The sequence below is a fragment of the Sinohyriopsis cumingii genome, chromosome 7 (assembly GCF_028554795.1).
Source record: "Sinohyriopsis cumingii isolate HCF-2022 chromosome 7, ASM2855479v2, whole genome shotgun sequence".
Lineage (NCBI taxonomy): Eukaryota > Metazoa > Mollusca > Bivalvia > Unionida > Unionidae > Sinohyriopsis > Sinohyriopsis cumingii.
Window position 1 is genome coordinate 28,735,431 of NC_142967.1, and position 26,701 is coordinate 28,762,131.

At 33.9% G+C, this 26,701-nt stretch overlaps 1 protein-coding gene and 1 long non-coding RNA gene across 5 annotated transcripts in view; one reads left to right on the plus strand and one right to left on the minus strand.

Moving 5' to 3' along the window:
• Window positions 1–26,701, minus strand: part of LOC149794941 (slit homolog 2 protein-like) — a 239,835-nt gene that overhangs the window by 82,545 nt on the left and 130,589 nt on the right. For all 3 annotated transcript variants that reach the window (XM_089964604.1, XM_089964605.1, XM_089964603.1), the window contains 4 exons: window positions 23,417–23,488; window positions 18,790–18,861; window positions 1,886–2,049; window positions 1,280–1,421 (listed from right to left, as the gene is read on the minus strand). In XM_089964604.1, coding sequence (XP_089820730.1) covers window positions 1,280–1,421; window positions 1,886–2,049; window positions 18,790–18,861; window positions 23,417–23,488 — 450 coding nt within the window. The remainder of the gene's footprint in view (window positions 1–1,279; window positions 1,422–1,885; window positions 2,050–18,789; window positions 18,862–23,416; window positions 23,489–26,701) is intronic.
• On the plus strand, window positions 3,358–23,813 carry LOC149794942 (uncharacterized). Of its 2 annotated transcripts, none has more exons than XR_016422217.1 (2): window positions 3,358–3,472; window positions 23,419–23,813. It is a non-coding gene; the product is annotated as an uncharacterized LOC149794942 (long non-coding RNA). The 2 variants fall into 2 exon arrangements; XR_016422216.1 differs by lacking the exon at window positions 3,358–3,472 and adding an exon at window positions 16,318–16,390.

Sequence of the window (26,701 nt, forward strand, 5' to 3'; positions counted from 1 at the left end):
TCATATGTCTTTAATATCAAGCAGTGTAATCAAGGTGGTGGCCAGTCATATGTCTTTAATATCAAGCAGTGTAATCAAGGTGATGGCCAGTCATATGTCTTTAATATCAAGCAGTGTAATCAAGGTGATGGCCAGTCATATGTCTTTAATATCAAGCAGTGTAATCAAGGTGATGGCCAGTCATATGTCTTTAATATCAAGCAGTGTAATCAAGGTGATGGCCAGTCATATATCTTTAATATCAAGCAGTGTAATCAAGGTGATGGCCAGTCATATATCTTTAATATCAAGCAGTGTAATCAAGGTGATAGCCAGTCATATGTCTTTAATATCAAGCAGTGTAATCAAGGTGATGGCCAGTCATATGTCTTTAATATCAAGCAGTGTAATCAAGGTGATGGCCAGTCATATGTCTTTAATATCAAGCAGTGTAATCAAGGTGATGGCCAGTCATATGTCTTTAATATCAAGCAGTGTAATAAAGGAATAAAGGTGATGGCCAGTCATATGTCTTTAATATCAAGCAGTGTAATCAAGGTGATGGCCTGTCATATATCTTTAATATCAAGCAGTGTAATCAAGGTGATGGCCAATCATATGTCTTTAATATCAAGCAGTGTAATAAAGGTGATGGCCTGTCATATGTCTTTAATATCAAGCAGTGTAATAAAGGTGATGGCCAGTCATATGTCTTTAATATCAAGCAGTGTAATAAAGGTGATGGCCAGTCATATGTCTTTAATATCAAGCAGCGTAATCAAGGTGATGGCCAGTCATATATCTGTAATATCAAGCAGCGTAATCAAGGTGATGGCCAGTCATATGTCTTAATATCAAGCAGCGTAATCAAGGTGATGGCCAGTCATATGTCTTTAATATCAAGCAGTGTAATCAAGGTGATGGCCAGTCATATGTCTTTAATATCAAGCAGTGTAATCAAGGTGATGGCCAGTCATATGTCTTTAATATCAAGCAGTGTAATCAAGGTGATGGCCAGTCATATGTCTTTAATATCAAGCAGTGTAATCAAGGTGATGGCCAGTCATATGTCTTTAATATCAAGCAGTGTAATCAAGGTGATAGCCAGTCATATGTCTTTAATATCAAGCAGTGTAATCAAGGTGATGGCCAGTCATATGTCTTTAATATCAAGCAGTGTAATCAAGGTGATGGCCAGTCATATGTCTTTAATATCAAGCAGTGTAATCAAGGTGATGGCCAGTCATATGTCTTTAATATCAAGCAGTGTAATCAAAGTGATCAATAATGTGTAACCTACATTTCTGTTGCATCATCTGGTATGTTTTCAGGTACTTCGGTCAAGCTACGGTCACGGCAGTCCACAATACCCTCAGTACAGCTGCACTGATGTGGACAAGCCACCTGAGATAAACACTCCCTGACAGGGGGGTTATGTACATCTGTAAAAAAAAAATCTCATGGATATTTATATTCTTTTGCCCAATTTAAAAGGACTGTTAAAAAGGCTCAACAATTGGTGAAACAGCTCCAAGCACTTCTTTCTTAATGAATACACAAAAATACTGTATATACTGACATTTAAGTCAAATCCATGTGCAAACAACCTAGATCATAATGTGCCAGGGTCCATGTTGTTTGTTTTAATGATTATTTCCAAAAAACTGCAGAGACCCAGATCTGAAAACTCATCATGCAATGGCAGATTTGCGTCTCTGCAGTTTGCAGTTGAATTTAACTAATAAATATTACTGATAATAATATCCTGATAACATACATTTGTATATGATTACCTCGAGAACTGCCGATTCCTGATTGACAACATAGTACAGCTCAAGATAAACTTAACAGGCAAGACAATTAAACAACAATCAATTTCCAAATACTAAGAACAATTAAGTCTTACCATTGCATTTGAAGTCTGTCTCTCCAAGACTGTGAATGTCAAAGCCACGGAGATGACTGGGACTTGAACAAGTTGTGTGGACAGCAAACTTCCTTCGTGTTTTTAGCCATCTTGCTAGCCACACCATGTGACAGTCACAGGAAAAACGGTTGTCCCTCAATCGCCTGAAAGGGGAGTTAAATGTAAACTCTTTTGTGAGCTGTTTTACAAATTGCATTTGTACATATGTACGGAACAGGAGGTGTCATAAAGTTTGGAACTTCTTAGTAGTAACGGACTGATATGAGGAATAAAGAATGGATAATTTCCCGCGTAAGTAACAGTATTCAGCAAATATGTGCTATGATGGATTCAGTTGACAGTCCCCATTACCAGCCATCAGCTGTTACATTCCTCTCCCTCTTTATAACACTTCTGATATAAGCCATTGAAATGACCAGCATCATGAAAGAACATTACAATGAGGATGCTCCAATAAGGTTGTGTCCTGATTCAAGCACAAGAATGAAAAATTTACTGCCGTGAAATTACAACGTACATTAGTTTTCACATGAAAAACACTAAACTAATGTAAACTAAAATAAGCAGTAGTTTAAAGAAAATTTTAACAACTGAATATGATCCATGTTAATACCTGCATTATAAGGGGAAGCAGTATAACATCATCCTTTATAGTGAGGGTCATATTTATTTTTTATTCAATTCTTTTAAAATCTCCTAAGTTATGCTTGCTATCTTCTTGGGGATCTTTCCATAGAATGGAAGCTCAGTGGTTAGCATACCAGACTCAAATTTTATCATTAGATCGACCCTGATTGGCTACTTTAGCATGTCTTTGGGCAAGGTTCTTTACTCCAACTGCAACGAACATAACAATTTCTCTGCCATTGAATACCAAAACAAACCAAACATCCCTGCTCATTTACTATGAGTGTTAGAACACTCATTGAATAAATTCTAAATTTTGCTAATCTAGACTCACAAAATAAAGACACTTTTCCACTCATGTCATTTTAGTGAAATAAAATGAGCACAGATAGAAAATAGATAACCCTGGAAAGAACCACCAATCCACAGGAAGCTACTGGCAGTAAGCTTTCTCATGTATCCACATGTCCACATTGGTGGAGCTGAGACTTGAACCAACATGGACAAAGGTGAGATGTCAGTGATCTGAAAAAGGCAAGCACCTTAGACCACTTGGCCAGCAATGGCTGAATTGAAAAATGTTGAAGTTGTGATGATTTTAATTTGCACATGATACATAGTGGCAGTTGGATTACACCGGAATGTCTGACAAGCTTCCAGTAAATTGTGTGATACCTCACACCTTCATCAGCAATAGTCTGGTCACCAGTCAATTGGTATTGACATATGTTAGGGTTTGAATGACATACCAGAAGCATTAACTGCTGTATTGGCACATTTTACAGTTATGACTGATAGTGATACATTAACTGGTGCAAGTTTCTGTTTATCTGTGAGAAATCTGCACTCTGCTATAAAGTCACCCTAGCCAAAGTAAATTCCATGAAGAATGGTTGCTGCTAACATAAGATATAATTATACCAACCAGGATATGTAATGGTAAGGAATAAATTTACTATTAAGAGTTTTCAACTATGCTGATGTAGTCTCACTTAAATATTTAAAAGTCTTTATCAAACATTTTATAGCAAATATCATTTACAAATCTAAGAAGAAACTACTGCCAGAATAAATACACAATGAATACTTATGGTGTGCAGAAAAAGAAAATCCATCTTGACAAGATGATCTTAATTGGTTATTAATTGTAATAGTTCATGAAGATTCATAATGGTTCACAGTATGGACACAATTTAACCATTTAAATTTACATATAGTATCATCATCATCATCATCATCATCATCATCATTATCATCATCATCATCATCATCATTATTATTATTTTGCCAATAAATTCTTAGTAAAAACCTTTTACAACCTAAACTCAGAAATAAAAATATCACTGGCTTACATGTATATCAAGTTGAAGTTTGTCAAGTATACATCAATAGATTTTTTAATTAATATTTAACTTCTTGTCAGGAACTTTAAAAAAAACAAAGAAGCAATTCTCATGTGCAGCTTGCCATAACTTGACTGATAACCTTTAGATATTATGAGCATCTGAGTGTCTTTGCTGAACACTAATATACATCCAAGTGTCTTTGCTGAACACTAATATGCATCCAAGTGTCTTTGCTGAACACTAATATGCATCCAAGTGTCTTTGCTGAACACTAATAAGCATCCAAGTGTCTTTGCTGAACACTAATATACATCCAAGTGTCTTTGCTGAACACTAATATGCATCCAAGTGTCTTTGCTGAACACTAATATGCATCCAAGTGTCTTTGCTGAACACTAATATGCATCCAAGTGTCTTTGCTGAACACTAATATGCATCCAAGTGTCTTTGCTGAACACTAATATGCATCCAAGTGTCTTTGCTGAACACTAATAAGCATCCAAGTGTCTTTGCTGAACACTAATATACATCCAAGTGTCTTTGCTGAACACTAATATGCATCCAAGTGTCTTTGCTGAACACTAATATGCATCCAAGTGTCTTTGCTGAACACTAATATGCATCCAAGTGTCTTTGCTGAACACTAATATGCATCCAAGTGTCTTTGCTGAACACTAATATGCATCCAAGTGTCTTTGCTGAACACTAATAAGCATCCAAGTGTCTTTGCTGAACACTAATAAGCATCCAAGTGTCTTTGCTGAACACTAATATACATCCAAGTGTCTTTGCTGAACACTAATAAGTACCAAGTGTCTTTGCTGAACACTAATAAGTACCAAGTGTCTTTGCTGAACACTAATAAGTACCAAGTGTCTTTGCTGAACACTAATAAGTACCGTCTTTGCTGAACACTAATAAGTACCGTCTTTGCTGAGCACTAATAAGTACCGTCTTTGCTGAACACTAATATGCATCCAAGTGTCTTTGCTGAACACTAATAAGTACCGTCTTTGCTGAACACTAATAAGTACCGTCTTTGCTGAACACTAATAAGTACCGTCTTTGCTGAACACTAATAAGTACCGTCTTTGCTGAACACTAATATGCATCCAAGTGTCTTTGCTGAACACTAATAAGTACCAAGTGTCTTTGCTGAACACTAATAAGTGCTGTTGGGTTTGACTTATAAGCAAGTACATATGGTATACATCACTCACTAACTATATTATCAAGGCATTATAATACACTTCTTTGTGTAAGGTGGGTCTGATTTTTTGGAACAGATTTCATTAATTAGGTAGTAGTAAGATTATGTTTATCATGTACTTCATTATAAGACAGTCTCACTACATCTGTATAAGGCAGTATACTTTATGGCAATTATGGACAGTGTTATAAAGTGGGATACCTTTATAATACATGACTACTGTATCATGTACTTCATTATAAGGCAGTCTCACTATAAGGCATTCTACTTTATGACTGTCACAGTGTTATAACGAGGGAGTGCAGTATACTGTGAAGTACTCTGAATTAACTGTGCACCAGTCTTATTACCAGTGCACCGAATTAAATTCAGCTAAGTACAGAACTTATATCACCTTAGAACACAAAGACCTTAATTTGCATTGAATCTATATTATCATGCATGCCCTCAAAAGACACTTGGAAATGAAGTATTCTGTAGCATTTATGATTGATTTGTTTAATTTAGATGCTACATTTTTCATGATCTTTGGAATTTTCAGACATAAGGTCAGTATTAGCCATCATGCATACACTCGTCTGACAAAATTGTGAGATTATAAACACAGTATGTAAGAAAACGAACTTATATTTGATACAAATTTGAAGTAGAAAACATACAAATGTAAATTCCCAAAGTATCGCCAGTGATATGTGCCTGGTGATGTCACCAAAATAGGAAGGGAATTAATTCAGTTTGTCTTGGATTACCTTGATAGAATAAACAGGATGTGGTTCTGTAATGATTACATTTTGGTCTATAATCATGATTATCTGAAAATTGGTTCCAGTACATTAGGATTCAATGTGGATTAAAACAGTGATAGCAAGTTTAGAAGCTGGATTTTCCCCTGTATCTTGAACACTAGACATGGAGAGAGAGTAATATGAAACTTGAAGAGCTCAAATCTTGTAAACTTGATAGAAACCCTTAGCATGTCACTTAAAGTACAGAACTTGCAGGCCCCTAGAGTGCAATAGTAATTGAAAAGCATCTAATCTATAATGCAGAGAATTCGCAGATGCAAATATGGAAAGCAAGATATTTTTGCAAAATCTACAATTGTCTAGCTAAACTTTCACCCAATTATTTCTTTAAAAAGTAGATAACTTTTAAATTAAACATAACTTTCAAAATGTATTAATTTTCTCAGAAAATAGCATTATTTGCAAAGTACAATGAATTCTGCCTTTAGATAATATTCTAGTCACCTGGTTTGTTCTTTATGGACAAGTGTCCTTTACAAAGAGGTTTAATGTGCGAAGAAATTGAAAAATAAATTGAATTCTTAATTATTTTCCTTTAAGAGCAGGTATCCTTTATTTAGATATATCAGCTAAGGCATAATTAACTGTATACAAAGGGGAAGAATACTTCAAGTTCAAATTTTTTTGTAGTTTAAAAAATACATTTAAGACAATATACTTGGGCCAAATGTCTTTAACAAGTATCTTTTGCATTGTAATACTAAAATCTCTCAATAGAGATTTTTTTTCTACAGGATTGTGGGTGTCTCTAGCAATTTATTTAAGACATGCTTTGCACTATATCAATTTTTAATAAAAAAAAGAAACATGCTACTGTATATGAGAGCACTGGATCCAGGATTTTGTAAAAGAGGGAGTGCTTCTTTTCCCTCTTACAAAAATGGAAGTAGTAAACAATTAAGGGTGGTCACAATATAAACTTACTAATTCATTATGTTTCTGCATCTAAAACCATTTCGAATCTATCTTGCTGTCTTGACCCTAACAACAGATTCAGTAATCTATGTTGCTGTCTTGACCCTAACAACAGAGTCAGTAATCTATGTTGCTGCCTTGACCCTAACAACAGAGTCAGTAATCTGCATTAATGCTTCTTCATGAATAAACATTTGCACAATATGGAGGGTAGCTTCTTGAATGGATGACATAGAGATCACAGCTGTATAACCCTCAGGCCAAAAACCTACAGCATCGATGTACAAAGCCTGCTCCAATATTACTCTCACTCATCTCTGAACAAAATTTATAATTGCTGAATCCGGCAAATCTTTAACATTTATTTTTCCTGATTTGCAGACATAATTGAAATGTGCATAACTATTCTAGCATTTAATTTCTCCTGCCATTCATACATATTTTCATGGAAACAAGTTGCAGAAATGTGTGAATCATGCAATCCCAAGTTTTATATGCAACACTAAGCTGTTGTTGGAACTTCTGTACTGGGTAATAAAGTTTCAAGAATAGTCTGATGGCATGACTAGATAAAGGTAAGGATAGCTAAAAAATTTAAGTTGTAAAAAAACCATTAATAAATTAAATTAATGAGAAATGAGAAAGGAGACAAGCTAGGTACTATTTTTTTTACAAACCCATTTAATATTACATGGTAAGTCTGATATCCGGATCAATCTGTATTTTTTTTACAAACCCATTTAATATTACATGGCAAGTCCGATATCCGGATCAATCTGTATTTTTTTTACAAACCCATTTAATATTACATGATAAGTCTGATATCTGGATCAATCTATATTTTTTGTACAAACCCATTTAATATTACATGGTAGGTCCAATATCCGGATCAATCTATATATTTTTTACAAACCCATTTAATATTACATGGTAAGTCCAATATCTGGATCAATCTATATTTTTGTATGAACCCATTTAATATTACATGGTAAGTCTGATATCTGGATCAATCTATATATTTTTTACAAACCCATTTAATATTACATGGTAAGTCCAATATCTGGATCAATCTATATTTTTTTTACAAACCCATTTAATATTACATGGTAAGTCTGATATCTGGATCAATCTTTATTTTTTTTACAAACCCATTTAATATTACATGGTAAGTCTGATATCTGGATCAATCTATATTTTTTTTACAAACCCATTTAATATTACATGGTAAGTCCAATATCTGGATCAATCTATATTTTTGTACAAACCCATTTAATATTACATGGTAAGTCTGATATCTGGATCAATCTATATTTTTTGTACAAACCCATTTAATATTACATGGTAGGTCCAATATCTGGATCAATCTATATTTTTTTTACAAACCCATTTAATATTACATGGTAAGTCTGATATCTGGATCAATCTTTATTTTTTTTACAAACCCATTTAATATTACATGGTAAGTCTGATATCTGGATCAATCTATATTTTTTTTACAAACCCATTTAATATTACATGGTAAGTCCAATATCTGGATCAATCTATATTTTTGTACAAACCCATTTAATATTACATGGTAAGTCTGATATCTGGATCAATCTATATTTTTTGTACAAACCCATTTAATATTACATGGTAGGTCCAATATCTGGATCAATCTATATTTTTTTTACAAACCCATTTAATATTACATGGTAAGTCTGATATCTGGATCAATCTATATTTTTGTACAAACCCATTTAATATTACATGGTAGGTCTGATATCCAGTTCAATCTATTTCTTTTTCCATACAGTACCCTCACACAGGGAATATTTAGTCCTAGTCACTATGTTGAAATGTCCATATTATTAGATGCAACAAATCAAACTTTTAGAAATTCAATTACACAGATTAAGTAACAATACTTGGAAAGCTTTAAAGGTGGGGTATGTAATAATTTTAAAAAATGTGTTCATCTTTTTGAGTCAAATAAAAGAACTCATATGATGTGGGGTATGAAGCATTCTTGGCTATAAAGCCTCAACTATACCTATGCCATATCAAACATTTTCTTTCTGTTAACTAGGAACAAAAACACATATGTAGTTTTGTGATTGTACAATCTTAAATGATATATTACCACCTTGAGACAATAGGAATCAAACCAAAAGGACACTATTCCACGTATTAGGTCAGAATTCTTGCAAGTCAGTCAGTTTTGTGTATGGTAAGACAATAGATGCTTTCTTGGCAGGGGGGAGGGAGTGTGCATACTATGTAATTTTAACACATGCTATTGTAGAATATTTTTAAGAATGATAGCTTGGTTGGAGTTGAAGGGCATGCCTTTCCCAAAGACACACTTAAGCAGCCAACCCAGGCTGACCTGGGCATGTATCCAACTGGCTACCCATGGATTATGAGTCAAATGCTCTACCAACTAAAATCATTAGAGTTTATTATGTTTGCCAAATATCTTTGAATTCTTGTTTTGGAAAGGTGATATTGAAATTTCTCAGCAACTCTGGGAACTTTTCAGATATTCTTTTTTTCAAAGACAGATTATGCCATTTCAAGATGGAATTTAGACAAAGAAATATGCTGGTAAACAATAATAAACCTGACAAAGGAATTCAAGTACATGATAATCATCCTTCAAGTGTGTTTGACAGGATGACGAGATTAGGCAGCAAATGGTAACAAATGAGAAACTGTACAAAATCATTTTATATACTCAGTTAAGCAGAAATACAAACAAGTTGAATACTATTTATATACAAAACATAAATTCCAATTTACCACATTTCTGACAAAAAAGGACACTACACAATTGACAATATGCACTGATGTTATGTCACAATCTTTTTGAGTCATTTAACATTTTCCTTTGTTCCATATGTATTAGCTTATATGTCAAGTCCAACTGCAAACTACAAAGACCCAGATCTGCTGGAACAGAATCCTCCAGCAGATCTGGGTCTATACAGTTTGTTAGGAGTAATCAGTAGAGCAAACAACAAAGAACCTGATCTGCCAGCACATTACACAATGGCAGATGAGGGTCTATTATGTTTGCAGCTCAACATGACTTACAAGCTTGTATATATGATGTGTTAATCCTTGCAAGTTATTAAAACAAAGCAAGAAGAGTAATGTTTCTTTTTTCTTAATTTCTTTCCTTACCCATGTTATGTGAACAGCTGCTTTTGTGGAATGCAGGTCAAATGTCACAATGATATATAAAGTTTTTGCAGTAACATGTATAGTATAGCAAATTAGATCTAATTTCATTTTATGAGAAATCTCTATTTTTCAACACTTTCATCTTAAATCTAGGTTATTAATATTTCAGTGAGAAATAATTCAATGCCAAGTTTGAGTTAATTAGATTGAATTCAAATGCAACAGCACCCAGTCCTTTCTCACTCGATTCTTTTGTAAGATGACTACCTAAAATAGTGTCTAATATGTGAACGGGTTGGGGAAAACTATAGCTGACATAAGGTTCGGGGAAAAACAGATATAAAACAGCTCTAAAATTATATTTACTAACAGAATTAGACTAAAAGTGCCACTGAATGTGGCTTCCATGATTAAATATTTAAAGGCTATAGTTGTAGGACGTAAACATTGTAATACTGTGACACTGTTATTTTGGAAATAACCAACAGGAAGTGGAAGCTCTGCAATGGATGAAGAATTTAATACAAGATGAATTACTAACAACCATGTTTTTCTTCACAACCAAGCACAAAAGTATGGAAGTATTTTGTTATATTCATCACCACATTATATGCATAATACTGATGATCAATAAGGTCTGAAAATGTTTTAAAATGTAATTAAAGTGTTAGTACACACGACTTCATAATTAAAGTGTTAGTAAACATGGCTTGATAATTAAAGTGTTAGTACACACGGCTTGATAATTAAAGTGTTAGTACACACGGCTTGATAATTAAAGTGTTAGTACACATGGCTTGATAATTAAAGTGTTAGTACACACGGCTTGATAATTAAAGTGTTAGTACACAAGGCTTGATAATTAAAGTGTTAGTACACACGGCTTGATAATTAAAGTGTTAGTACACAAGGCTTGATAATTAAAGTGTTAGTACACAAGGCTTGATAATTAAAGTGTTAGTACACAAGGCTTGATAATTAAAGTGTTAGTACACAAGGCTTCATGATTAAAGTTTTAGTACACACAGCTTGAGACTGACTAAAAGAACACTAGCTCTCTGACACTGATATATAAATTTGACACAATTATTATGCTCTTGTGAATGACAGAAGCAATCAATGATTTCATGGAAGAAACTCCAAAACTCAAAAATATTACTTTGATGTAATGCTAAATAAAATATCATTAAAGAGCTTTAAAGAGTTTTGTAGCAAAATCTTTTTACTGCAGTTGTATGCCATAATAATTTTACTTATCATAAGTCAACAGCTTCAAAAAGATGGTAATGTTAGTCTTGGCATTAGTCTTAAGGCATGGAAACGATGATCTCCATATTAGTCTAATGCATGATAATGTTGGTATTGGTATTAGTCTTAATGCATGATAATGTTGGTCTTGCTATTAGTCTTAATGCATGATAATGTTGGTATTGGTATTAGTCTTAATGCATGATAATGCTGGTCTTGCTATTAGTCTTAATGCATGATAATGTTGGTCTTGCTATTAGTCTTAATGCATGATAATGTTCGTCTTGCTATTAGTCTTAATGCATGATAATGCTGGTCTTGCTATTAGTCTTAATGTATGATAATGTTCGTCTTGCTATTAGTCTTAATGCATGATAATGTTGGTCTTGCTATTAGTCTTAATGCATGATAATGTTGGTCTTGGTATTAGTCTTAATGCATGATAATGTTGGTCTTGGTATTAGTCTTAATGCACGATAATGTTGGTCTTGGTATTAGTCTTAATGCATGATAATCTTGGTCTTGTTATTAGTCTTAATGCATGATAATCTTGGTCTTGTTATTAGTCTTAATGCATGATAATCTTGGTCTTGTTATTAGTCTTAATGCATGATAATCTTGGTCTTGTTATTAGTCTTAATGCATGATAATGTTGGTCTTGTTATTAGTCTTAATGCATGATAATGTTGGTCTTGGTATTAGTCTTAATGCACGATAATGTTGGTCTTGTTATTAGTCTTAATGCATGATAATGTTGGTCTTGTTATTAGTCTTAATGCATGATAATGTTGGTCTTGTTATTAGTCTTAATGCATGATAATGTTGGTCTTGTTATTAGTCTTAATGCATGATAATCTTGGTCTTGTTATTAGTCTTAATGCATGATAATCTTGGTCTTGTTATTAGTCTTAATGCATGATAATGTTGGTCTTGGTATTAGTCTTAATGCATGAAATCTTGGTCTTGTTTTTAGTCTTAAGACATGATAATGTTGGTCTTGGTATTAATCTTAATGCATGATAATGTTGGTCTTGTTATTAGTCTTAATGAATGATAATGTTGGTTTTGGTATCTGTCTTAATGCATGATAATCTTGGTCTTGTTATTAGTCTTAATGCATGATAACGTTGGTCTTGTTTTTAGTCTTAAGACATGATAATGTTGGTCTTGGTATTAATCTTAAGGCATGATAATGTTGGTCTTGTTATTAGTCTTAATGCGTTATAATGTTGGTCTTGCTATTAGTCTTAATGCATGATAATGTTGGTCTTGTTATTAGTCTTAATGCATGATAATGTTGGACTTGTTATTAGTTTTAGTGCATTATAATGCTGGTCTTGTTATTAGTCTTAATGCATGATAATGTTGGTCTTGGTATTAGTCTAATGCATGATAATGTTGGTCTTGGCATTAGTCTAATGCATGGTAGTGTTGGTCTTGGTATTAGTCTTAATGATTGGTAATGTTGGTCTTGCTATTAGTCTTAATGCATGATAATGTTGGTCTTGTTATTAGTTTTAATGCATGGTAATGTTGGTCATTGTATTAGTTTTAATGCACGGTAATGTTGGTCTTGGTATTAGTCTTAATGCATGATAATGTTGGTCTTATTATTAGTCTTAATGGGTTATAATGTTGGTCTTGCTATTAGTCATAATGCATGATAATGTTGGTCTTGTTCTTTGTCTTAATGCATGATAATGTTGGTCTTGGTATCTGTCTTAATGCATGATAATGTTGGTCTTGTTATTAGTCTTAATGTGTTATAATGTTGGTCTTGCTCTTAGTCTTAATGCATGATAATGTTGGTCTTGTTATTAGTTTTAATGCATTATAATGCTGGTCTTGTCGTTAGTTTTAATGGATGATAATGTTGGTCTTGGTATTAGTCTAATGCATGATAATGTTGGTCTTGGTATTAGTCTAATGCATGGTAATGTTGGTCTTGTTATTAGTCTTAATGCATGATAATGTTGGTCTTGGTATCTGTCTTAATGCATGATAATGTTGGTCTTGTTATTAGTCTTAATGCATGATAATGTTGGTCTTGGTATCTGTCTTAATGCATGATAATGTTGGTCTTGTTATTAGTCTTAATGTGTTATAATGTTGGTCTTGCTCTTAGTCTTAATGCATGATAATGTTGGTCTTGTTATTAGTCTTAATGCATTTTAATGCTGGTCTTGTCATAAGTTTTAATGAATGATAATGTTGGTCTTGGTATTAGTCTAATGCATGATAATGGTGGTCTTGGTATCTGTCTTAATGCATGATAATGTTGGTCTTGTTATTAGTCTTAATGCATGATAATGTTGGTCTTGTTATTAGTCTTAATGAGTTATAATGTTGGTCTTGTTATTAGTCTTAATGCATGATAATGTTGGTTTTGGTATCTGTCTTAATGCATGATAATCTTGGTCTTGTTATTAGTCTTAATGCATGATAATGTTGGTCTTGTTTTTAATCTTAAGGCATGATAATGTTGGTCTTGTTATTAGTCTTAATGCGTTATAATGTTGGTCTTGCTATTTGTCTTCATGCATGATAATGTTGGTCTTGTTATTAGTCTTAATGCATGATAATGTTGGACTTGTTATTAGTTTTAGTGCATTATAATGCTGGTCTTGTTATTAGTCTTAATGCATGATAATGTTGGTCTTGGTATTAGTCTAATGCATGATAATGTTGGTCTTGGCATTAGTCTAATGCATGGTAATGTTGGTTTTGGTATTAGTCTTAATGCGTGGTAATGTTGGTCTTGCTATTAGTCTTAATGCATGATAATGTTGGTCTTGTTATTAGTTTTAATGCATGGTAATGTTGGTCATTGTATTAGTTTTAATGCACGGTAATGTTGGTCTTGGTATTAGTCTTAATGCATGATAATGTTGGTCTTATTATTAGTCTTAATGGGTTATAATGTTGGTCTTGCTATTAGTCATAATGCATGATAATGTTGGTCTTGTTATTTGTCTTAATGCATGATAATGTTGGTCTTGGTATCTGTCTTAATGCATGATAATGTTGGTCTTGTTATTTGTCTTAATGTGTTATAATGTTGGTCTTGCTCTTAGTCTTAATGCATGATAATGCTGGTCTTGTCATTAGTTTTAATGGATGATAATGTTGGTCTTGGTATTAGTCTAATGCATGATAATGTTGGTCTTGGTATTAGTCTAATGCATGGTAATGTTGGTCTTGTTATTAGTCTTAATGCATGATAATGTTGGTCTTGGTATCTGTCTTAATGCATGATAATGTTGGTCTTGTTATTAGTCTTAATGCATGATAATGTTGGTCTTGTTATTAGTCTTAATGAGTTATAATGTTGGTCTTGTTATTAGTCTTAATGAGTTATAATGTTGGTCTTGTTATTACTCTTAATGCATGATAATGTTGGTCTTATTATTAGTCTTAATGGGTTATAATGTTGGTCTTGCTATTAGTCTTAATGCATGATAATGTTGGTCTTGTTATTTGTCTTAATGCATGATAATGTTGGTCTTGGTATCTGTCTTAATGCATGATAATGTTGGTCTTGTTATTATTCTTAATGTGTTATAATGTTGGTCTTGTCATTAGTTTTAATGCATGATAATGTTGGTCTTGGTATTAATCTAATGCATGATAATGTTGGTCTTGGTATTAGTCTAATGCATGGTAATGTTGGTCTTGTTATTAGTCTTAATGCATGATAATGTTGGTCTTGGTATCTGTCTTAATGCATGATAATGTTGGTCTTGTTATTAGTCTTAATGCATGATAATGTTGGTCTTGTTATTAGTCTTAATGAGTTATAATGTTGGTCTCGTTATTAGTCTTAATGCATGATAATGTTGGTCTTGTTATTTGTCTTAATGCATGATAATGTTGGTCTTGGTATTTGTCTTAATACATGATAATGTTGGTCTTGTTATTAGTCTTAATGTGTTATAATGTTGGTCTTGCTATTAGTCTTAATGCATGATAATGTTGGTCTTGTTATTAGTCTTAATGCATTATAATGCTGGTCTTGTCATTAGTTTTAATGCATGATAATGTTGGTCTTGGTATTAGTCTAATGCATGATAATGTTGATCTTGGTATTAGTCTTAAGGCATGGAAATATTCGCTTTGGTATCAGTCTTAAGGCATGGAAATTTTGATCTTGGTATCAGTCTTAAGGCATGGAAATTTTGATCTTGGTATCAGTCTTAAGGCATGGAAATGTTGATCTTGGTATTAGTCTTAAGGCATGGAAATATTCGTTTTGGTAACAGTCTTAAGGCATGGAAATGTTGATCTTGGTAACAGACTTAAGGCATGGAAATTTTGATCTTGGTAACAGTCTTAAGGCATGGAAATGTTGATCTTGGTAACAGTCTTAAGGCATGGAAATTTTGATCTTCATATTAGAGTGTTATTCCTAATGTATGGAAATGTTGATCTTGGTATTAGTTTTAAAGCATGGTAACACTAGTCTTGCAGTTTTTCATCTTGAACTTCAGCTCGGAGTCAAACATTTACTTTACAACTGACTTACACCACAAGCTTTAGTATTTAGCTGTTTAATAATGTGACATACTGACAATTTCATTACTATGATGCCCCATCATCAATTAAAATTCAAAGACGTGCATGCATCATCGTACCAGATGGTAATAAGGAAATTCGTATTATGATAAGATGTCTATATTTGAGTAAGGATCACCTTGTCTGAATAAATGTTATCATTGAAGAACTAGATATCTTCTACAGTTTCCTTTATCAATGATCTAAAAACACTCCTATCCGTCTGCAAGAGGAAAATCAGTGCACTGGCCAGTAGCAAAGTGTAATTTAATATGTACAAGTCATAATGACTCACATTATAGAGAGGTATTCACATGTAATATCAGTAATTATCATTATTATCTTCTGAAATAATTAGCATCAACAAAATCAAAAATAGACACTCATTGCAAGCTTGTTAGTTTCAAACTTGATCAGCCCAGGAGAAGTTCATTGTTTTCTTTCCAATCAAAATTATACTCATTTGGTCTTTGTCAAGTCTTATGACAGTAGACACCTGATGCATACTGGGATAGCCAAATACATGGTTTAGACTGGTTCACTGTTTTCAATGTAGACTGGATCACAAGTGGATTTACCTATGCCTTCTTCTATTATCTTCTATACCAACATGCCTGTATGTATCCTTTTAGCTATCAAAATATGAATATTGGAGACTGATACTTGTCTAAACAAAATGTAGGTGATGATCATCAATAACCACCTAAAATATCTGGTGCAAATTAAAGTACAGATTATGCTATAGTTGACATGTGTGATAAAACAATTCAGTTTTATGTATTCATGCTTTCATAATCACAAGTAATCGGAGAGCAATAGCTAACAAATAAATGTGTAGCAGACTGCGAGGTATTTAATAATGACAGTTTAGTTAACAATGACAAATGCAGAATGACTAATACTTTATAGACAGGAAATGGTCACAACCAGCACAACTGAATAAAAGAAGTATTAAGGAGGTATTACAGTGGATAAACCAATATGGATGTCAGGAGAGATTCTTTTCAAATATTCTTGCCAGAAAATTAAAAAGAATAGTTATTGCACATCTTTGTCACATGTCATCTTGGCATGCTCAGCAAAATAAATTACATGCACATAAGATCATTCTGTTATTACAAAAAATTATTACTATTTAAATTGCTTTAAAGACAAGCCATGGGATATATCTTAAAACACTTGCTTACTTGTAAGTTTAGTCAAAATGCAAGCAACATACACCCTGATCTGTGGCCTCACTTAATAGTCAAGTCAAAATGCAAGCATCATACACCCTGATCTGTGGCCTCACTTAAGAGTCAAGTCAAAATGCAAGCAAAATACACCCTGATATGTGGCCTCACTTATGAGTTAAGTCAAACTGCAAACAACACACACCCTGATCCGTGGTCTCACTAATGAGTCATGGTGAACTGCAAAAAACACATGCCCGATCTGTGGTCTCACTAATAAGTCATGGCAAACTGCAAACAACACACACCTTGATCTGTGGTCTCACTAATGAGTCATGGTGAACTGCAAACAACATACACCCTGATGTATGGTCTCACTAATGAGTCATGGCAAACTGCAAACAACACACACCTTAATCTGTGGTCTCACTAATGAGTCATGGCAAACTGCAAACAACACACATCCTGATCTGTGGCCTCACTTATGAGTCATGGTAAACTGCAAACACCACACGCCCTGATATGTGGCCTCACTTACGAGTCAAGTCAAACTGCAAGTAACATACACCCTGATCTGTATTCTCACTAATCAGTCATGTCAAACTGCAAACAACACACACCCTGATCTGTGGTCTCACTAATGAGTCATGGCAAACTGCAAACAACACATGCCCTGATCTGTGGCCTCACTTACAAGCCAAGTCAAACTGCAAGTAACATACACCCTGATCTGTATTCTCACTAACCAGTCATGTCACACTGCAAACAACACACACCCTGATCTGTGGTCTCACTAATGAGTCATGGCAAACTGCAAACAACACACCCCCTGGTCTGTGGCCTCATTTACGAGTCAAGTCAAATTGCAAGCAACATACACCCTGATCTGTAGCCTCATTAATGAGTCATGGCAAACTGCAAACAATACACACCCTGATGTGTGGCCTCACTTATGAGTCAAGTCAAACTGCAAGCAACATACACCCTGATATGTAGTCTCACTAATGAGTCATGGTAAACTGCAAACAACACACCCTGCTCTTCAGTCTCTTTTACCAGTCACGTCGAATTGCAAAGAACTCAGACCTGATCTGTCATCACATAATGCACTGGCAGATCAAGGTTTATGTTATTTGTTGTATTCATTACTCCCAACAAAACTGTATAGACCCAGATCTGCCAAAGAATTATGTGATGACAAATCTGAGCTTGTGCAGTATGCAGCTGGACTCAACTTGTGAGTTTATACCTTAACTAAATTTAAAAATATTTCCTGTGGTCATAGTTTATTTGCCATTAAAATAAATTACATTTTAATACAGTTCCATAAACTTTCATTACATGAATTGTTTATCTTTTATTTACTGAGTTGAAAAATGCTTTTCCATTCCAATGACTTACATGATAAATTTCAATGAAACAAAATATAAAACTTGCCTATACTTACAACAAACAAGAAATTGTGTGCAGTTTAATTTTCATCACTGGTATTCAATGGAGAAAAAAGTCTTCACAAACAATGAATTTGCCATTAAAGAACCTAGGAATGGTGTCATTTTAACAACTGCCATAAAGATAAATGTAACTTATTCCAGAGAGCATGAAGGTCAAAATAGTTTTTGGCTAAAATCTTGAAACATAGAATAAAAAGTAGGTTCCTTTGGTATCATTTCTGAAATGTTGTTATGATAATGACAGTGATATTGAAATTCTACCATGCAAACCCTTATGATAACATATCTCTGGACAAGCACCACATGTTTACATTAAACTCAGTTTACATTCCAGCAGTAGCAGGAACCCCTCTCTAAGTTGGCTGTTGTTCCAATCTATATATACTTACAGGACTTTGAGGCGCTGCATGTCTGCAAACAGGTTGTTGGGAAGTGTTGTCAGATTGTTGTTGTTCAAGGTGCTGGAAAATACCAAAAATATTTGAATGTTTTGAACAAGATCTAAAATGTGTTGCTCGTCAACAATATTTGCTAAGGATACCGTTATAATCACTTATAAGACAGGTCCAACTGCACAGACCTTGATCTGCCATCGTATAATGCACCAGCAGATCTGTGTCCATACAGTTTGTTACATGTAATCAATGGAACAACTAGCATCAACCCTGATCTGCAGGTGCAACTTGCTATGGCAGATCAGGTTAACTGTTGTTTGCCGTTAGACTCATCTTATAAGTGAGTACATATAGTAGGTAAGTGCAGTTTCATTCTAAGATAAAATTAAAGAAGGAAATCATATAGTTTCAAGCAGGCAGTACATGTACATTCATTCTTTCAAACACATAATTAGTTTAATGTACAGTGAAACAAGATATTTAGATGCCTACAAATCAAGGAACCCTGTTATGGGGACATTTTTCAAAACTTGGTTGTTCTCCGAGTGTCCTTTTCAGACTGGTTTCAACTGTAAAATTAAGTATTAACAGAAGCAAGTCACCTTTATTGGAAATCAAGCAATAGTTTTACTGAAAGGTTGGCTGCATAATAATTCCATTTTAGCAGAAAATATTCCAACTAATATGGACTGTGTGAACTTGGAAAGTTGCTAAACATTGAGCCAAGTGACTCAGTCACACATGATTCACATCTGTCTTATCATTGGATGTTAATATTCCCAACCTTCCTATCAAAGGAGTCATATTTTAGCTATGGTTTATCAATACAAGATGATATGGATGGCAGCTCCCCACAGAGCATCATTCTGTTTTACCATCATACTGTTCCACTTAGCATCTGAATTTATATGAAAGACTTCACACCCTTGAGGCAATTGTGCACTTTAACTTAAATTCTCCTGAGAAATGTTGAAATGCCTGCCATTCCAATGTGTTTTACTTGATTGTTTTCACTGTCCGAGATGTAACACTACTTATTTCATGTTTCTATATGCTTATTGTAAAATGTGCTATCAATGGCTGTCGAATTTAGTTGCAAGAAGGGCAAGGGACTGCTAAAAACAGGTTTCCATCAAAAGTGTTAGAATCCTGCACCACAGTTTTGGTACCTCATATAGCATTAAATGACGATGAATTCCCATGGTGAAGATACCGACTCCATCACTCTGGATAAAATAGAAACTATAGTTATCCTTAAAGTTTCCCCAAATCTGAACAAAATTTCTTTGACGTGATACTAATTAGAGATAAAGTTTTATGTAGAAGTACAGTTTTAAATGGTAACATAAAATTATTTATCAGGATTTCACAATGATAATTGTATCTGAAAGCTCTCTGATATATTAATCTAGCCTTGTCAGATATCTGTCAGCATCAATGATATCAACAACACTGAGCTGTCAATCACGAAAGGGCAGCATGTCAATTTCCCATCCAGTGGAGAAACAAGTAGTTCTATCTTTGCTCAATAGATATAGCCAAACATAAATTACCATACACCATGAACTGTCATTACAAATTACACCACAGCCAATGTGGGTCTATGATAACCTACATCTGAAAGCTAGCCACCAAAGCTAGGTCAGATATCTGTGTCATTGTCCTGTTCAAAAGCAATCAGTACTCAGCTACTTCAATTAGCAGCTTACAGTCTACAGCCTCAATTACCTTAATTTGTAGGTCTTAAAGAGCTCTAGTCCATTAACTGTGAATTATTTGATTTCCCACCCCTTGGGTGCTCCTAAGTGTGTAAGTACTGTGGGATGACTAATTTATGTGAAAGAAAGGTTAAATGGGGTGAATGGTGGTATCAAGAGAGTATCATTTTGAACTTGTGGAGCCTGGTCCTGAAATGGCTAACAGTGTAAGATGAAACACTGAGATGATGGTGGTCACATTTCTTTCTCTCCTACTGATAACGGGAACAACATATACTCACTTTTAAGACAAGTCCAACTGCAAACAAAACAGATCCTGACCTGCCATATCATAATGCACCAGCAGACCATGGTTCATGGTGTTTCTTCTACAGATTATTCCTAACAAACTGAACAGACCCAGATCTGCCAGAGCATAATATGATGGCAGATCTGGGTCTGTGCAGTGTGCAGCTGGACTCATAAGCAAATAAAGTCAATATCACTCCATAATTATACATGTAGTTTCTCATTTCTCTCAGTCAAATGGCATCTAAGAAATAACTTCTCAACAAGTTGTCCTAGATAGGAATTTTTACTAAATTTGTAAGAATTTTTGCCACATATTTGAAATCTGTCATCTTAAACTTCCAAAAAGGGACCATCTGAATGCAGTAGCTTGATAGAGGGATATTGTTTACTGAGGCACATTTCTGAAGCATCCTTATAGTCTATTAAAAGTAATATAGGTAACTTTATGATCCAAAAAGTTAAAAGTTACTAGATGACCATATGTTATTGTGTCAAAAATTTTTAAGCTAGAGGTTTTACATTTAAGTAAATTAATTAATATTCAAGTCAATTTATTAATATTAATCCAGTTAATTAATATTCAAGTCAATCAATTAATATTCAAGTCAATTAATTAACAATCAAGTCAATCAATTAATATTCAAGTCAATCAGTTAGACTTTATTTCAATTTATTAATATTAAGCCAGTCAATTAATATTCAAGTCAATCAATTAATATTCAAGTCAATCAGTTAGACTTACTTCAATTTATTAATATTAAGCCAGTCAATTAATATTCAAGTCAATCAATTAATATTCAAGTAAATCAGTTAGACTTTATTTCAATTTATTAATATTAAGCCAGTCAATTAATACTGAGGTCAATCAATTAATATTCAAGTCAATTAATTAACAATCAAGTCAATTAATTAATATTCAAGCAAATCAGTTAGACTTTATTTCAATTTATTAATATTAAGCCAGTCAATTAATATTCAAGTCAATCAATTAAACTGCTGAATTATTTTTCTTAAAACTGTTGTGAATTTAACATTATATTATAATTGTGAGCACAAACAAAATTAAAAAAAACAAGTGTGAACCACCTGGAGGAACAGTATTTTCAAGACATTAGAAGTTATCCTTATATTAACAAAATTAATAATCCACTGATTAAATGTGATACTATCACAATACTATCAAATGTTTTTTTATGTTGTCAGGTTGACCCATCATGCTATTACATTTATTACCTTTAATATTTATCCATCATATTTTAAAAAGAATTCCATGTGACTCATGATGCTGCTGGTACAGTATCGACATGTAAATCATAACTGTTAAATTGTTTTTTTCTTTAAAAGGCAGACATAGTGTGATTCTATTCATATCACCATTTAGATTTTCAAATAAAGTTTTAAGACTGAATTAGATGACATAATCTGAAATAATAATCTACATTGGAGCTTGCACCAAGACAAGGAAAACCCAAATGATTATGTTATAAGTCTGCAGAGTTTCATGGCAGACAAATAATGTAAGCCCACAACTTGGATTTCCTTGTCTGGGTGCAAACCCCAACATAGATTGTATTAATTAATTCCCGACTCCTTGTCTCTAAGGTAGAGGAGCAATACACTAATTATACAACTAGCTTTTAAAGAATGCTAACAAGAGGTATTATAGCTAATTAAACAACCAAAGCCTTGTTTGTATTTACTGTAGCAAAATTTAGGCCTCAACTTGGTCTCCGACAGGTACCATTTTTGAAGTAGCAAATGGTCAGGGCAGGTCGAGTTTTTAAAGATTCAAACACATAAAGGTTGAATACTACATGGTTAACCAGCTCACTTTGAACCATGCAGTTCAGAATTTGATCTCTGACACATAGGTGGTTTTCCATTTAAAGCTTGTGATTTCGCCTTGGTTACCTTGTTTGATTTCACCTAGAAGATAAAATGATTATCTTTTCTGCCTTTTCTTGTTCAATTCCACCTAAAAGATGACATACATAGGGGGTATCTTGTTTGATTCCTCCTACTAGATGGCATATTGCGGATCATTTTGTTATATCTCACCTAAAAGATGACTTGCATTGGGGGTTATTTTGTTTGCATGGCCACCCACAAATGGGAGGCAAAGAGGGGAGGACCTCAAAACATGTTTTGGGCTACATCTGTAAAACTTAAGAGCTGACCACTACATGCTAGCCCCACCCCCAACCCCAAAATTAATACTGTGGGGGTGCCCCTGCTTCTTTGATTCCACCTAAAAGATGCTGAACATAGGGCCTTTTCTTGTCTGATTTTCAACCTAAATGATCACATAGCCCTCGATTAACTTGTTCAATTCCACCTAAAACATCAATTGATGCCACTGACATTCAAGAACAAAATAAAGTTTACAGTTTATGTATTCTAAAAAAATGTATCCTTGCCAAATACTGTGGTAACTGGGTTATCACAAACCCCCTACACCTTAAAAGCCCACTGCCTCCAATAGCAGGTTGCAAGAATAGTATTTCCTATCATTTTTTATTACTTTCGTATCAGTTACACATTTACCATCACTAAAATATGCTTTGATCTTGGGGCAAGTATATATATAATTCTACCCATGTTAATATACTTACAGGTACAACATTTCACCGAGTCCACTGATAGCTGTATCAGCAATGCATGAAATCTGATTGTGGTCCAATTGTCTGAAAAAGAAAGCAGTCAGAATATTGCTTATGTTGAGCCAATGTTTTTGTGTACAGTCATGATTTTGTATGTACAATCATAGTTTTGTGTGTACAGTCATGGTTTTGCCCATAGAATGGATATCGAAGGCAATGGCAAAGAAGTTAAATTTCTAAGATGCATGCAAATTCCTCAAACTGGTGATCATACAACAAACAACCTGTTCACATGCTGGCAGTACCCTAGACAAGGGAGGAATCTACACTGACAACAACAACATTCAAAAGAAAACAAGGCTATTCGTATTAGACTTACATTCTAAATAAACAATGATATTCCTCTTCATCAGCATTTCATATTTGTTTATTTTCTATCATCTTCTAATAGCTGAATATTAATGTATATATCTGTTTATAATTTGAGTCAAACTGCAAACAACAATGGCAGATCTGGGTCTGCGCAGTTTGCAGTTAGACTTGTCTAATAAATAAGTATATACAGTTCATGCTTATTACTTTCAAGTTCAATCAGAATTTTTCAATAAAAAAAAAAATCATTTTTTACTCCTCAAAATGTTTACATCTGTCAGTGCTATTTGAAGTTTGTAATAAAATAGTGTTGTGCTATGGATCTTTAATTTCCATTGTTATGGGTTATGTAAAATAGTGTTGTGCTATGGATCTTTAATTTCCATTGTTATGGGTTATGTAAAATAGTGTTGTGCTATGGATCTTTAATTTCCACTGTTATGGGTTATGTAAAATAGTGTTGTGCTATGGATCTTTAATTTCCATTGTTATGGGTTATGTAAAATAGTGTTGTGCTATGGATCTTTAATTTCCATTGTTATGCGTTATGTAAAATTGTATTTTGAAGCTGACCTTGTCCAAAATCAAGGTCACTACATGCACATCAACACCTTCAGTGTTGGAAATTATTTGGAATACCACTAAAGATTATTCAGAACTTTTTCATATGGACTTGTGTGTGTAATTCTAGGATTATTTGGGTTTGTGTTTGCAATAATGTAAGTTCTTTGTTTATTTTCACTTTGTTTTCTAGGGAAATAAATTATCTGTTGAATTTTGCTAAACTTTTTGGTTCTTGTCTATTACTTATTTTAAGAGCAAAGAGTCATAATACTTGAAATAATTTAATTGTAAAGGATTGTACGACAACTGTAAAGGATTGTACGACAATTGTAAAGGATTGTACGACAATTGTTTTGTCAATATGAATGAAGTAAAAGAAGCAGAAGAAAAACGTTTAAGCTCAACCCAACATTCCCAGCTGACAGCTGAGTAACACGAAAGTGAACTGTCGACCAAGCCATAAATGTCAACCAAAGTCTGGTATTCAAGTGAGATAGACTGAATAACAAACTGTATCTTTTATTTAATCACTGGTAAATGTAAACAGATAGGCAGTGGAAGACAGTTGAAGTCTATAAAATATGGTGGATTACATCACTTTAAATTTTCTTTGATGACACAAAGGATAAAAAGTCCAAATTCTGGAATCCTTTTTGCTTTGATAATCTCTCTCACAATGGATCATATCTCATTTTGATAAATTAATTGCCGTGGTGACCCATATTATTGTTATCTGATACAGTTTCTTTTATAGGGATACAATGAAGCACAGATTAGGTTTGTAAAATCTGGAAATTATTCCATAATTTAACATCACCTATGTGTCCTGCATTATTTCATGGTGCAAAAGGAAAGATCCAAAGCTAAACAATAAATACCATTATTAATAAATCTGATGATTAACTGGACTGATACAGAATCCATTATTGCTGTGCTAAGCTTATGCTGAGAAAAGAACAGAGATGGGCAGGAGAGAGAGGGAGGGGTGTGCAAAGGAAAATATAAAAAATACACAAGATACTTTTCACACATGACTGTAGAATTTACACATTTCTTCAACATTTCCTTCCGCAGAGCAAAAATTACCCATCTGTACAGCAAATAAATTATAATTATTATCGTGACCAGTGTATAAATATATAAAAGATGGCTAAAAGATATTTTACACAACTTAATTAAATTCACAGAAAATTTTGAAACTGTTCTTCTTTGACAAATGTACAAACACATATAGAACTTCATCACTCATCTTTGTTGCTGTCACCACACTCCAGAAACTCATTTAGTTAACAGACTTGGAGTTTCAACACTAGACAGGGTGTAATCTAAATCACATATTTGAATTTTTAGGTGCCAAACATCACCTGCTGTTGTATGACTGTAAATGCTGTTCTAGTTTCCTGATAAGATATAATGAAGAGATGGATTAGGAACAAAACAACCAAACACATTCCCTTTTTGCACTGCTACTTCCTGTGCTTTCATTTTATGACTTTGAGTTCAACTTGCCAGGATGAAAATTAGTTAACAGATCACAGTCCATGTGCATGAGCAATGAAAAATCAAAGTTTCAGCAATTATGTTGTGTATTCACCAATTATGCCCTTAAGTATGGCTTTTTACTTATACAGTAGTTCCTCTCCTGAGAAGCCTGTCTCATTAGAGGCCAAACCCTCATCAGATGCCACCTAACCCTAACATGAAAATATTATACTTTTTCCTTCAGCCCCAACTTTGAGATGCCACTGTTTTTATAAGGCCACCTTCTGACTAAGGAAGGGTTCATCTAACATAAAGGGTCAACTATAGTTATGTAACTAAATATTCTCAACTCTGGGTGAAGTTGCAGAGAGGCAGTTGTGAGATAGCACTAAGTTGTTTGTAAAGGATATAAAAAAGATAGACCCAGTCCAAAAGATAGACCCAGTCCAGAAGATAGACCCAGTCCAAAAGACAAAGCCAGTCCAAAAGATAGGCCCAGTCCCAACGATAGACCCAGTCCAAAAGATAGACCCAGTCCAAAAGATAGACTACCCAGTCCACAAGATAGAGCCAGTCCAAAAGACAGAGCCAGTCCAAAATATAGACCCAGTCCAAAAGATAAACCCAGTCCAAAAGATAGACCACGCAGTTCAAAAGATAGACCCAGTCCAGAAGATAGACCCAGTCCAACAGATAGACCAAGTCCAGAAGATAGACCCAGTCCAAAAGATAGACCCAGTCCAGAAGATAGACCCAGTCCAAAAGATAGACTACCCAGTCCAAAAGATAGACCCAGTCCAAAAGATAGACCCAGACCAAAAGATAGACCCAGTCCAAAAGATAGACCCAGTCCAGAAGATAGACCCAGTCCAAAAGATA